This window comes from Glycine max, chromosome 19 (genome assembly GCF_000004515.6).
Source record: "Glycine max cultivar Williams 82 chromosome 19, Glycine_max_v4.0, whole genome shotgun sequence".
Taxonomy (NCBI): domain Eukaryota; kingdom Viridiplantae; phylum Streptophyta; class Magnoliopsida; order Fabales; family Fabaceae; genus Glycine; species Glycine max.
Genome location: NC_038255.2, coordinates 37,247,476 through 37,262,489, shown reverse-complemented (window position 1 = coordinate 37,262,489; position 15,014 = coordinate 37,247,476). Strand labels below are relative to the sequence as shown.

Here is a 15,014-nt window from a genome sequence, read left to right as displayed (position 1 = left end):
TGTTAGAGTGAGAGGTGCAGTATTGTTCAGAGACACTCTCATCAGTCAAGGCTGTGCTGTTGGATGCAGAGCAAAAGCAGGAGCAGAACCATGAGCTGCGGGAATGGCTGAGGCAGCTCAAACATGTCTTCTCTGACACCGAAGACGCGCTCGATGAATTTGAGTGCAAAACACTGCAAAAGCAAGTGGTCAATGCTCATGGCACCACCAAAACCAAGGTAGGTGGCTTATTCTCAACTTCTAATCCACTTGTTTTTCATTATATGATGGCTCAACAAATTAAATATGTCAGCAAGAGACTGTACAAGGTTACAGCTGATAGGCATAAGTTTGGTCTTCAAACAATTGATGTTGGGAGAGGTGTTGTGCATAGGAGAGAAATGGCACACTCCCATGTGACTGATTCAGATGTAATAGGAAGGGAACAAGACAAAGGCGAGATCATACGGCATTTGATGCAGCAGAATCCCATGGATGATCATAAAGGTCTCTCTGTTATCCCCATTACGGGGATGGTTTTATGTCAAGCAATTGATTATTAAAATCATCAACTCTGCTAATGATTCTGCTTTTGATGCTCGTGCTCCTCATTGCCAACAGAATTTAAACATATTTGATCTGGAGCAACTACAAAATCAATTGAAAAACAAACTTGACGGTAAAAAATTCTTACTTTTCTTGGACAAAGTATGGAATGAAGACTATGTTAAATGGGTTGAGTTGCACTGTTTAATACAAGTAGGTTCTGCAGGAAGTAAAATTCTAGTGACTACGCGTAGTCACTCCATAGCTTCCATGATGAGCACAGTTCCCCCTCACATTTTAGAAGGTCTCTCCCTGGAGGATTCATCGTCTTTATTTATCAGATGGGCATTTAAAGTAGGAGAAGAGGAAAAGTGTCCTCGTTTGGTAAATATTGGCTGAGAAATTATGAAAAAATGTAGAGGTTCCATTGGTATTGAGAACATTAGGGAGTTTACTGTTTTCAAAATTGGAGTCAAATGAGTGGGAATATGTGAGAGACAATGAAATATGGAATTTACCACAGAAAAGTTATGACATTTTACCTGCACTCAAATTAAGTTATGATTCATGCTGTCCTATTTGAAGCAATGTTTTGCTTTGTTTTCCCTTTACCCAAAGGATTACCAATTCAACAGTTTGTCTGTAGCTTCGCTTTGGAGTGCACTGGGACTTCTTGCATCACCAAAAAAGAGCAGGACACTGGATGATATTGCCAATCAGTATTTGTATGAACTACTGTCGAGATCTTTTATTCAAGATTTTGTAACTATGGCCCCTTTAATTCATTTCGAATACATCATTTGGTGCATGATCTTGCCCTGCTTGTTGCAAAAGGTGAGTGTCTACTTGTAAATTCCCACATTTGAAGTATACCTGAGAATGTTCGGCATCTATCTTTTGTTGAAAATGATTTGCCACGATCACTCACCGCAAAATCAGTAGGTGTGGGAGCCACAGGTGAAGCTTTCTTTACATTGGTTTCAGTGTATAAATACTTGAAGATTTTGGATTTAGGTGAAAATAGGAGACATATTATCCCTCAAGTCACACGGTTTAAATATCTTGGGTCTGTAATACAGGATGATGGGGAAATTGAAGGGGATGTGAATCATCGCATTCAAGCAGGATGGATGAAATGGAGAAAAGCATCGGGGGTGTTATGTGATGCAAAGGTACCGATCAAGCTAAAGGGAAAGTTTTATCGGACTGCGGTAAGACTGGCGATTTTGTACGGAACAGAATGTTGGGCGGTCAAGAGCCAACATGAGAATAAAGTAGGTGTAGCGGAGATGAGGATGTTGCGGTGGATTTGTGGTAAGACTCGACAGGATAAAATTAGAAACGAAGCTATTAGAGAGAGGGTTGGAGTAGCGCCTATTTGTAGAGAAGATGGTGGAACATAGACTTAGGTGGTTTGGGCATGTAGAGAGAAGACCGGTAGACTCTGTAGTGAGGAGAGTGGACCAGATGGAAAGAAGACAAACAATTCGAGGCAGAGGAAGACCCAAAAAGACTATAAGAGAGGTTATAAAAAAGGATCTCGAACTTAATGATTTGGATAGAAGTATGGTACTTGATAGAACATTATGGCGGAAGTTGATCCATGTAGCCGACCCCACCTAGTGGGATAAGGCGTTGTTGTTGTTGTTGTACATTTGAAACTTTGCCTACATCCATTGGGAAGGTAAAGCATTTAAGATATCTCAACCTTAGTGGTAATATGAAAATTAAGAGACTCCCTGGTTCCATATGTAAGCTCCAAAATTTGCAAATGTTGTTTCTTGGTGGGTGTACAAATCTTGAAACTTTGCCCAAAAGATTAGGAAACTTGATTAGTCTTCGAGATTTTGACATGACCACAAAGCAATCTGTTTTGCCAGAGAACGCAATTTCAAACTTGAGTTCTCTTGAACATTTGAGTATTGAATTTTGCAATAATGTGGAGTCTTTATTCTCAGGGATAAAACTCCCTTTTCTTAAAGCATTGTATGTTAGTAGCGGTAACAGATTAAAGTCTATGCGACTTGAAAGTAAACATTTTCCTGCATTGGAGATTTTGGCAGTAAGGAACTGTGAGAAGTTGGAATTGTCCAATGACCAAGAAGATCAAAATTTCAACTTGAGGCTAAAAACAATATTTTTTTATTCTTTGCCACAGCTTGTGACTTTGTCTCATTGGCTTCAAGGATCTAAACACTTTAATATCCTTGGTACTAACAGAGTGCTACAATCTTGCAATCTTGAGGTGCTTCCGGATTGGCTGCCAGCACTAACTTCTCTGAAATTACTTTTTATCAAAGATTGTCCAAAGTTGCGGTCTCTTCCAGATGGCATCCATTGCCTCACTGCCCTTGAACATTTGAAAATTGAAGATTGTCCTGAATTATGTAACAAATACAAGCCACAAGTTGGAGAGAATTGGAACCAAATATCACACATCAAACAGATTAGGATTGGTGAACAGAATATCTGGAAGAAGAGTTAGTGGAAGAGAAAGTGGAGAGCTTTCATAACCCTGATAAATGTTGAAGGCCTTTCTGTTTTTGGGTTTCCATAATGCATGTTGTTGTTCTTGAGCACTTTCTCAATTTGTTTTTGATTTATGTCCTTGATGATTATGCCAGTTCACTACAGACTGCACTATGGATGTTTGTTTGATGTATGTTACAGGATATTATTTGAAAACTGGTTAGTTGAAAATTAGTTTGTTAGTTAGATTGTTAGGCTCTCTAATGAGCTCTATAAATACAGCTCAAACCCTCTCATTTCCTTTGTATCTTCTTCATATTGAATCAATACAATGTCTTACTTCTGTGGAACTTCCCTTATGTTCTTTGAAATCTATGATGTGTGCTCACATGACTCACATCAACTTGGAGTCACTTGCATCTCCTATCAAAACACTAATAATGCAGACTAGTATGGTGATGTCTCTTTTATTTTTCTTTTTCTTGCAAAGAAATTTGAGTTTGACGAAGGCGCGATTACTTTTAGAGCCACAGTTACTGTTAGCTGTTCAAAATATGTTTATTTTGTGTAATTTAAATATTGATACTTCCTCTTTCATTTATATCGAGATCCAGAGGGTGATCAAATTATAGTTTTAACAATCTAACGCTTTTACAATTGTGTAAGGTTAGATCCTCAATGAGGGGCATGCAGTGCAGAAGAAATTTAGGTTACTGTTCCACCAAGAGGGTATGTAGAGATAGAATCTTGACCTAATAGATGTGATTAAATGGAGCACATTAGCATCAACAATTTTTACTACTGAGATTTTTCCAAGAATTTAGATAGCATTGCATTTGTTTTGGTGATTACTAATGTATGCTTCTCAGTTCTCTGGCAATTGTAAAAGCAAAGAAAGTATAAAGACAAGGAAATGGGGAAAGGCATGGGCAGAAGTAGTTATTTATGTTATACATTGCACACGATCTGAGGAAAGTCGCGTTCATGCATTCAGACTTGTTGATAAGTCTCCTATTTTTAATTTAATATTTTCATACATGGAGACATATATTTTGTTGTAAATGTATCTAACTTATTTCAGCTTCTTGATTAATGATTATCAAGCCTGTGAGTGGTGGAAAGAAGTCCTGCGGGATGGGAGGAAAACACTTTGTGTTTGATAATTTGTTAAGGACAAGACTTAGGTGCTATTCTAGAGATGTTTTTGGAATATTTTTTTTCAATTAAAACACTAGTGTAATGTTTTGGATTTTTTTTTTTCAATTTGTTAAGGACAATGAAAATATATCGTGTACTAGGTGTCATGTTTTACTGAAAAAACAACACCAAAATATCTGTCCACAATTCTTATCTGCCAAAGAAAAACATTTGATAATTTAGCCTTTTTATTTTCAATTGTGTTTGTCTCATATTCTCCCATCATTTCTAACATTTTGAGACATAAAAACAAAGAGGTATAAAATAACGTATCAGTCCTTTTGTGTTGCATATGGTGAGTGCTAGCATATTAGCTTCTTTCATAAAAGTTCCATTGTAGGTAGGTATAACAAGCAAATAAAACATGTCCGTGTATATTATTTGGTTATATGCCCATCTATTTTTTCTTTTTTCTGTTGACTATAGGAAGAAACTGTTGTTGATTTACTATTTGCAACTTCAAACAGTTAGTCTTGTGCCTATATTTTCTAAATAACAAACATACAATCAAACACAGCTTAATTAGTAGTGTATGTTTTCAAAGTACTTCGAGACTGCTAGAAGATGGATGCTGCGATTTGCGAGCCAAGAAGCTCGTATGATCATGATTTTATTAGGTGGAGCTTGGCTCCAGACTTTGTATTGGACGCTCTCTATCAGGACTATATAGTGTAATCCTGTCTGTTTCTTGCTCTTATTTTCTCTACTGTAAAAAAGAAAGAACATTTGGTGTTTTCAAAGTTGTATGAATAAAATACTCAACCTATATATAAAATGAACTTGCATCTCACTCTCTTATAAGTTATAACTCACTTCTAGCACGTTACCTAATAGATAACCCTTCGGTTGAACACCAAAGTTGGACATTTAGACACGCTCCAACAAAGTAAGAAGATATTTTAGTTTAAGTTAAATTACAATATTGGTACAGTTTAATTCTTGATCCATAATTTTATGGTTCTTGTAATTTTTATTCACGGATCTTTTCTTTTTTTTGAAGAACTATTATGAACTTAGTTCTTACATTCTAATTTTTTTATAATTTTAGTCTAATTATCAATTCTGCATACGTTTCATTTTTTATTTGGTTTAATTGAACCATAAACCTAATAAATTAATTTAAGGTACCATAATAAAACAATTTAATTAATTAAAATATAAAGAATAAGATAAATAAATATATGTAAAATTAGGAAGTGAACTAAAATTATAAATTTATTAAAATGTAGAGACTAAAATAGTGGGAAAAAATAAAAAAATAAAAATCACAAGTTAAAAATTAAAGTACCAAAATTATCATTTGCAATTTTTTAGCCTTCAGTTATTATTGCAAGGGATTCATGTTGGACTTTGTTTGGGCTCTTTTCTTGAATGGGTGTGTCGCAATTCTTTTAGGTAAGTGCTATTTAAAGGCTATTTTTGTTAAGTATACCCCCATTCTCCCTTTTTATATTTTAATTACCCTCTATATGACACTACAACCTGCAATAATTGATGGAGTAAACCCGGATTAGAAAATGAATGCTTATTTGAACGCACTTAAAGAAGGGAAGCCATTGTCAAAAGTTTTGCTTTGCAATTAAGGTATATAATAGATAAAATTAGTGACGAATGTACCTTGAAACACAATGTTACATGTGATATAGAAAGTATTATACAATGAAAATAGGATGAAGATGTGGTTCAAAATTAGAGTTTAAAGAATAATAAAAATAGAATGAAAATAAGTTTTTAGATAAGGTTTAAATAACAATAATGATGGGATGAAAATAAGACTAATAAACACGGAAGAGTAAGATAAGGGTAAATTTGGTAGAATTTTTTTAAAAAATGGTAACATTGTATGTTTTTCTTCACGTGACACTGCATTTTAAGGTACATTCATTGGGTAAATACCAATTTTCGTCCTTGAATTTGTTAGGCATAGACAGTGAGGTCTTTGAAAAATGAAAAATTAAAATTTTATTTCGAATGTGCAAAAAGTGTGACAAAATTTGTCCTACCATTTAAGTCTCCTTCATTAACTCAAATAGTTGTGCCTACATGACATCTTTAGTGATGATGTGGCAACTAATAGTTATCACATGTCAAAATTTTGACTTTTCAATTTAGTTTATGAACTTAACAACTTACTATCATTTTAATCTATGAACTTAATCACTTACTGACATTTTGATTTTTGAACTTAACACATATTATCATTTTGGTCCATGAAAGCACTTTTTCAAATTTTCAATTAAGTCTCATATTACATGAAATTATTAGTATAGACATTATCATATTTTGTCACTTCTATTTTCTACAATTTTGCCATTTAAATATACTATAAATATGAAATTAATTTATAAGTGATTATATCACAATAGTAAATATTAAATCCAAAACATTATTAACAATATTCTATAAGTTCCAAATCAATCTTCTATCGAAATCAAGTTATTAATATGTGTGAAATATTAGATTAATTAATTAATTAGTTAATTAATCTATTTTATGAAAGGAAGGAAAATAAAAGTGACAATCATTTTCATACATACCCTTTCGATAGGACAAATGTAGTACATCTCGTCCCTATTTTTTTCGGTCTTTGCAGTTTTCATATTGTTGTTTAATTGTTAAGTATTAGAAGACCTAACCCATTATAAGTTAAAAATATAGTTCACCCATTATATTCTCAATAGAGAAGGTACTTGTCACCTGTCATGTTAGAGTATACAATATACACGAGACTCAATTAAAAATTCTAAGAGTATTTTTAGGGACCAAAATAACTTTATGTAACTAAGTTTAGGAACAAAAATATTAGTAAATGATTAAATTCAAAGACATAAATGACAACAAGTTGTTAAGTTCAAAGACTAAATTGAAAAGTCATTTTTTTTACACTTGACAATCGTCAGTTGTCACGTCTGTTGGAATTTTTTATTCCAATAATTAATGTGGACTAATATTATCAGACAATTATATTATTTATTTATCATTTGTGGGTTTTATTTTATGTGATCAAATTAAGTGAGTCTGTTAGACAACTAAATTAGATGATGTAAACTTAAATGAGCAGATGTCAGTGTTAGCCCATTAAGGGATAATGAGAATCCTATTAAGTTAACACACTATAAGAAGGTTATGATCCCCAATATACTGAGTTGTCACACATAGTTTCTCGTCTCCCCATCCGAAGAGTTACAAAAGTCCTACTGAGGAATAAAGAAGTTCCGGTTGAGGAAGAACCATGAAGTTACCAGTTATGTTGTTAGTCGATTATCCGTTGTCTCTACAACATTCCGTAACAGATCCTAAGAAGAGCGCATTGATCAGAAATCACCTACAGATTCAGATTTCACTGCGTTTGTTTGATCAATCATTATGGATCCAGGCATTCCTAAAACTCTTCTTGATAATCTAACGTAATGTGTTACTAGTGGTTATTGGTATTTTATAAGGATCCCCTAAAATTCCAACAAGTGGTATCAGAGCCATCATTATTGTTACATTATTGGGATTTAAAGTTATTTGATTCTAATTATACCTGAATTGCTTTGGTTATATGGACCCTATTTTTTTAAAACAATACATATTAATTGTCGGTAAATTCAAATATTGCAATGTTCCATGTTTGGTTTGAATTCGATTCTATTATTTTTCGGCATACTTTTTGGATTTATGCATAACTTTTGTTCACGTGGCTTGTGATATATATTTGAGGAAGCTCTCCACATTTTTTTTGGGTTTCCAAAAACCTTTTTACGTTGAATTCAAAGCCACATTGGTTATGGCTTTAATAAAGTTATTTTGTGCAATTTGTGAATACTTTGGATGCCATTATCACGTTGTGTACATGACATTAATTTCCATTCTTTTGTTTGTATTGGTACGGTGGAACAGACTATAAAGATTATAAGCACTGACATGAGATTTTTGAAATGTATTTGTTTATTGTATTGTTTATGTTTGGTGTTTTTTTAATTTCTTTCATGAATTTGTGATAGTTTTATTTACGGATGTGATACAACTTATTTTAAGTATAAATTAGTGATAGTGTTAAATATAATTTAAGGATGGATATTCACTTGCCGTAATCAATGTTTTATATTTTTCTACTATCGTGATTGAGTGTAAATTTAACAGTAACAAATCCTTCCCATTTATTTGCATGTGATAACTGTGAAATCTGAGCTAATTTAATAGTCAATTTTGACTAATAATGATTGTAATTTCTTCACTTTACTTTTGTTTTTAATGAAATAATGAAGAAATTAATATCTTTGCAATTTTTTATGAGCAAAAGTCAAAAGAAAATTTCAAGTGTTTTAGAGGAAAATTGATGCAAAAATTGGAAGAAAAAGTTGGAAGAAGTGGACAGCTTGCTTAGCACACGAGACAAGCCCAGCATGCATGCTCGCTCAGCGGCCAGCTCGCGCTTAGTGCAAAGAAGGCCTAGGGTCGCGCTTAGTGCGAACACTGCGCTAAGCGCGTGATTAAACCGCCATTCTTGCTACTAGAAGTGCATGTTGTCAGCGTGAAAAGTAAGCTACCTTAGGCTTATAAAAGGAATAGGAAGTTGAAGGAAAAAACACACCGAGTCTCAAAGCTCTCTAGTGAAGAAATCTAAAGCCTGAGTCTATCCCTTAGGGGAAACCTTCCTTCTTAGTCATTCCCCTATTTCTTTCTTCTAGTCATCCAACCCCTTCTTTCATTCACATTAGTCCCTGAAGTGTAAAGCTTCTCAAGGCTATGAGAGGCTAAACCCCTTTTGTTGGGAGCCTGGCAGGCCGAACTTTTTAATGTAATTTTTTTCCATTATCTATTTAATGCAATTTTGTTTTTGATCATCCATATAATGTTTAGAGGGTAATGCATTGAAAAATGGTTATTTTCTAAAAAATTAGGGAAAGGTATCTAAATAAATTCATTGGTAGAAATAGATTGATATTTGTTTTGCCAATTTTTGCATCTTTAATCTTAATGCGGTTTATTATTTTTATCTCTACAAAGAAATTTGGGAGAAAGGAATAAATAAATTAGGTTATTCGTGTGGGAAACCAAAGATACAATGTCTTAGTAGATGTGGGTGGAAATAGGGATTTCATGAGATAGAGAAATTATTAGCATTGCATTACAAGTAATTTTGGCATACTAGGTCCCAACATTATCACATTCTGAATTCATCTTTCTGCATTTAAATTATTGTTTATTTTCTTGTTATCCTTTTTCTTCTTTGCTTTACTCCAAATTTCACACTTGAAATTCTCTATCTCTTCTACTTCTTCTAATTGCTCAATAATTGGGTTTGCATCACTTTAAGTACGACCAAAGTCTCTGTGGATTTAACACTCAGACTTCCAAGTCTTGTACTACTTAAAATGAATTGCTACACTTGTCAACGAGTTAACAACATGTCTAGTATTTTTTTATTAACTAAATTGATTGGCACGATATATTGTCAATGTAATCCATATTGTGAAAATTGATTTGATTAAAATTACATAGAATTTTGCATGGGATTATTTATGCAAATTCTATTTTGTCAAAAGGAAGACGCAATTTGGCTAAATAATATTGCACGTGTGATGATAAATGTGTGACAATTATAAGGTGTTTTCATGTGAATAATAATCAGTCCAAAGAAAGGAAGTCTATTATTTGATAGAATTTATTGTCAATGTTTGATCATTGCGTTGAGAGTACTAATTACAAATTAATTTCTCTGTCCAAAGACTGAGAATTAATGTTGTGCTAGGTATCCTGTGATTGGTCTGTTCTACGAAATATTTGCACGTTATGTTATATATATTTTTATATAATTTAATTATATGTGAAAGTTGCATAATTTTAAGACCTTTCATTTATTATATTAAATTTTCTTGTATTTTTGGTTAAATGGATTGAAACAACATGTTGTCAAGGTAACCTCTGTTGCGTAAGTTGATTTAATTGAATTTACATAGATGTTGCATGAAATTATTCATGCGAATTGTGGTTGACCCAAAGGTAGACACAATTTGGAAAAATAATTACATGTTTGTGATAGTAAACATGTGGTGATTATAAATAATGTGATCTTTCATGTGAATAATGAAAATTTCAAAGATAATCATTATTTGACCGAAGTAATTATCATATATTTTTCCATGTGAGCAATGGAGTGTCCAAAGACAACATTTGTTTGACAAGACTTATTATCAAAGTTTGATCAATGCGTTGAGAGTGTCACTTGTAGTTAGTCTTTTTCAATCCAAAGATTGAGGATTAATGGTGCGCTAGGTATCATGTTTGGGTCTTGAAATTTACCATAAAGATTATTTGTGCTTTGTATGTTTATTTTCTTTTTTTCAATTGTTGTTGTTGCTACTACTACGGTTTAAAATACTCATATTATTTAAATCCCAAAGCTTCATGTATAAAATTTAGAGTTTGAAAGGAGTCAGTTAAGAGTTGAGGATATTGCATAGTTTTTTATTTTTTTTCTAGAGAAGAAACAAGAGAACAAGATAAGGAATTTCTTTGTTGTTTTTTGTAAGACGAGACAAAAAAAAGTGTCCTAATTACACTATTTAGTGTGCGAAGAATGGTAAACTTCTCATTTTTTATTTGTTTTAAAGTTAATTTAGTTTTGTATCAAAGGACGCTAGTGGGTAGATTTTGGTTCTACTACTCACATAAGCATGTCTATACAATGATACCTATGGAGTCATTCGCCAAATGATAATGAAAGATTCATCTATGTGAATGATGACATAAAGTTGCAGTTAAAGCTATAGGAACTTTTATGTTGCTTTAAAAGACTCAATTTCATTTGAATTTGGTTGAGACATATATCGAGCTGTTTATTAAACCAAATTTCATTTTTGATTTGGACAAATTCAGTTATTCTTGTTCAATTAGAAATAATAAAGTTAGTCTCTCTTGTGATTCAAATGTTGCAAGTTATGAGTTCTTTTATGGATATTTGAGTGTTCCTATAGCAAACAATTTTAGGTGGTACAAAACTAAAAATTAAATGAGAACTTTGTTACTTTATAACATAAGCGCATAAGTCATATCTCTTAATAGAGAATTTGGATGCTTGTGTTATAGGAAATTTTGAATCATTTATATTGATTGGGCCTTATAGTCTATATTGAGTATATAAAGGAAAAATAAACAAACAAAATGAAATTCATGTGCAACGTTTGGAGTCCCCCATATGTTTTCTTCAATAATTGTGAAATTATTCTACAACATATAATGTTAGGCAAACCTAGCATGACCAAAGTTGCAGAATGATGGAACTAGACTTATGCAGATATGGTAAGAAGTTTGATTCTTCTCTACTAGAGTCACTTTAGGGAAAGACATTAAAGAATGCAATTTATATCTTTTTAGGGTACCAATTAAAGTAGTCACTTTTAACCCGTATAGGTGTGAGGCAGGAAAATCCCAACATTAGGCATATGTACATTTGGGGATGTCTAGCCGAAACAATGCCTTATAGGCTGCATGAAGGTAAGCTAGACTTAAAGATAATTAGTTATAAGTTTTTTTGTTACATTTAAAACTCTAGCATGTATAAGTTTTACAATCCCACTTTAAAATCATGTTTGAGATAGGAATGCAAGATTCCTTGAGGAAATTGAGTTTGGAGGGGAAGGAAACATAAAAAATGTTGTCTTTAAAGAATAACATGTTATTGACAATAGATAAGTCTTTGTACTTACCATTGTTCAAGAAACGGATATGGTAATTAAATAATAATGTTACTCCTAACATTATTAAAAGACAAGACAACACTAAGATTTTCTCTCAAGCACCACCTAAAGTTCAAACTCAATAGTCTCAAGAAGTGTCATTAAGAAGACCCTCGAGCGAAAGGAAAAAAAATGTAATTTGAATGATTTGGTTATATTTCTTTAAGAACATAAATATGACATTAGGTTGACTGATAAGGTCTAATTGACTTTAGTCAAGTCATGTTGTGCTCAAACTCTCAAGTGGATTGATGTCATAAATGATGTAATAAAACCGATGGTTGAATATGACATTTAGGATATCCTCAAATTGTCTGAAAGTGTGAAACCCATAAGTTGAAGATAAATATCTATAGTTGAAACGGATTCAATGGATAATATTGAGATATATAAAATTTGTCTTATCGCCAAAAGTTTTACAAGAAGGAAGACATTGATCACAAAGAGACTTTCTTTTTTATTTCTTAGAAAGACTCTCTTAAGACTATAATGATATTGTAGATCATTTTGACGATTGTTTTGCATAGATGGATGTAAAGATTACATTTCTAAATGGAAACATTGATGAAACAATTTATATGATGCAACCAGAAAATCTTGTTTAAGATGATCCAAAGTCTATGGTATGAAAAATAAAGAAATCCATTTATACTTTTAAATAAGTCTCTCGTCTATGATATTACAAAATTCATCAAGATTATCTCTATTATGGTGTTGAGGTAAATTTGATTGATGATTGCGTGTATTAAAAGTTCAGTAGGAATAAATTTATTATTTTGGTATTATATGTTGATGACATCCTATTATCATCATACGATTTATTATTGCAAAACAGATATATTGCAATTTATCATGTAGGTTTAAGTTTATTTTTTTATTGTTTTTATTATTGTCCTAAATTAATTTTTAGTGGGAGTCATAAGGTAATATATGAGTAATCTTGATATGCAACACTAGAAAGTAGTAAAGCGCATAATGTGTTAATCGAAGAAAATAAAAAACTACATGTTTTCATGTCGAAAGTCTAGAAGTAGATCATTAGGTATTCTGACGTCGATTTTTATTGAATATCTTAATAGCAATCACTCCACATAAGATCCACATTTAATCATATTGGTGGAGTTAATATTTTTTGCTATGAGACATCATACTAAAATTTATAACTGCTAAATTATTGTAACTAGCTTGTCTATTGTTGCCAACATTAAGAAGTCATTGGGTGTTTATTGGAATAATATCTTAGCGGTATTATTAAGAATTTAACCAAGTAAAAGTTTGTTGACATAAAATATTTCGTTGTTAAATAAAGAATTCAAAAAATACAAATTTGCATAGAACATATAGGGACTCATTTCATGTTAGCTGATCCACTTACTGAAGGTCTAAAAATTAAAGTTTTCATGAGCATAATACTCACATGGATGTAATTCCTGATAGTACCTTAGTTTAGTGAGAGTCTTACTTATGTTCTATATCTTATGATTTACAAATATTTTGTTGTTTGGATTTTCAATAGAAATAAAGTTGAAGTTTATCATTTCATTATAAGCTCATTTGAAAAGTTATGAAGGTTCTACAAAGAAATAAAGAGATTCCAGTTGAGGAAAAATCATGAAGCCACCGGTTATACTGTTAGTCAGTTATCCATTGTTTCTACAATATTCCGTAACAAATCCTCAAAAGAGCGCGTAGATAAAAAATCACCTATGAGTATTTCTCTATCATTAATAATCTAACATATTATAAATCTTAGGACCTTTGATAATTATTTTAGGATAAGACATACTTTTTCTTTTTAGCTTCAACATAAAAAATAAAAATTACCTAAATTCCAACAGGTGTCACCATAGGAAATACTGCACTTCCTCCATACCCACGAGGAAGGGGTGGCCTCATTCGGTTCCTAGAATTAACTATAGTGGACAACCTCGTAGGTTGGTCACTATTCCCATGAGATTGTTTTGTGATGTCTCCCAATAATAAAAAGAATCAAAAGATAATTTTGAACCAGAATTTGAAATAAATAAATAAATATCCAATAGAGATTGGTTTTCGGCAAGAATTTGTCGTATTGGTTAGGTTGAAGTTAGTCAATTAATCAGTGCATGTCTTGGCTGACGATGTAAGGCAATAAATTTCAGAACTTAGAAAGCCTTATTCAAACTGTTGCCAATAAAATATTGGATGTGAAAGATAGTTTCAAGCCTTATTAGTTATTAGCCAAGCTGGAATGAAATTTATGAACTGATGCCGGCACTATGTTTCTTCCATAATTGTATAGGTTTTCATCATCCATACTTTGTCTCTAGCCTTCGTATGATAGTTAATGAAACTAGACGGCTTCTAGCGTGCCAAAGCAAAACCATTCAAGGCTACACAATTTAGTTGGATTCTGTTGTAAAAAGGTTAGGTTCATATTTTGTTGGTAACTTTCATACGGTTTTTTCTATTAGTACACGATGCATACCTGGCATCAAGTTATTCTTCCGATAACAATGAAAATACATTTGAAGATCAAGGGCCATTAAATTCTGAATCATTTGTTCTTTTGCATAATTCAGGGTGAAGTTGTGTTTATTCATAACATGACTTATAGGTTACAGACAAAGAAGAGAACTTCATTTAGCTTGCCTCTCTAACCACAACCCTGTAAGTGACATATTGTCAAAACAAAGACATGGGTACTCTTTCTCTTTTCAGATTATAGCATGTGACATGATATACATAATGCAAAAAAAAAAAAAAAAAAACGGTAACTGGTATGGTATATGTGAGAATGAGTTGTTTTTATCTTTGGTCAATAGAGAAAGCAGAATTATGCAGATAACACATACCAATCTTTCATTAACTTTTAGAGAGCAAAGGTTAGTCCAGTGATTTCGTTCATTGAGGAGCATAAATGCTGAGTAAAAACAAATACTAAGAAATAGACCCGCTTGATTTTGTGGAGATTTTTTGTCATATACTGCAAAAGCCACATACCTTAATACTTAGTAACTGGTCATTGATTCTCTAGATGGCTATTCGCTATTGACCTTTCATTATTTGCTTTCTTGACCTTGAACATAAAATCTTAGTTATTAGTTGAATCTGGTG

At 32.2% G+C, this 15,014-nt stretch overlaps 1 protein-coding gene and 1 pseudogene across 1 annotated transcript; both read left to right on the top strand.

The window, feature by feature from the left end:
• The first annotated feature begins 25 nt into the window (after positions 1–25).
• On the top strand, positions 26–1,660 carry LOC112997630 (putative disease resistance protein RGA4; annotated as a pseudogene).
• Positions 1,661–2,095: 435 nt separating this feature from the next.
• Positions 2,096–4,087, top strand: LOC102664319 (disease resistance protein RGA2). The gene has a single exon (XM_026127159.2). The coding sequence runs from the start codon at positions 2,246–2,248 to the stop codon at positions 3,008–3,010; it is 765 nt and encodes a 254-aa protein (XP_025982944.1). The 5' UTR covers positions 2,096–2,245; the 3' UTR covers positions 3,011–4,087.
• The last annotated feature ends 10,927 nt before the right edge of the window (positions 4,088–15,014 follow it).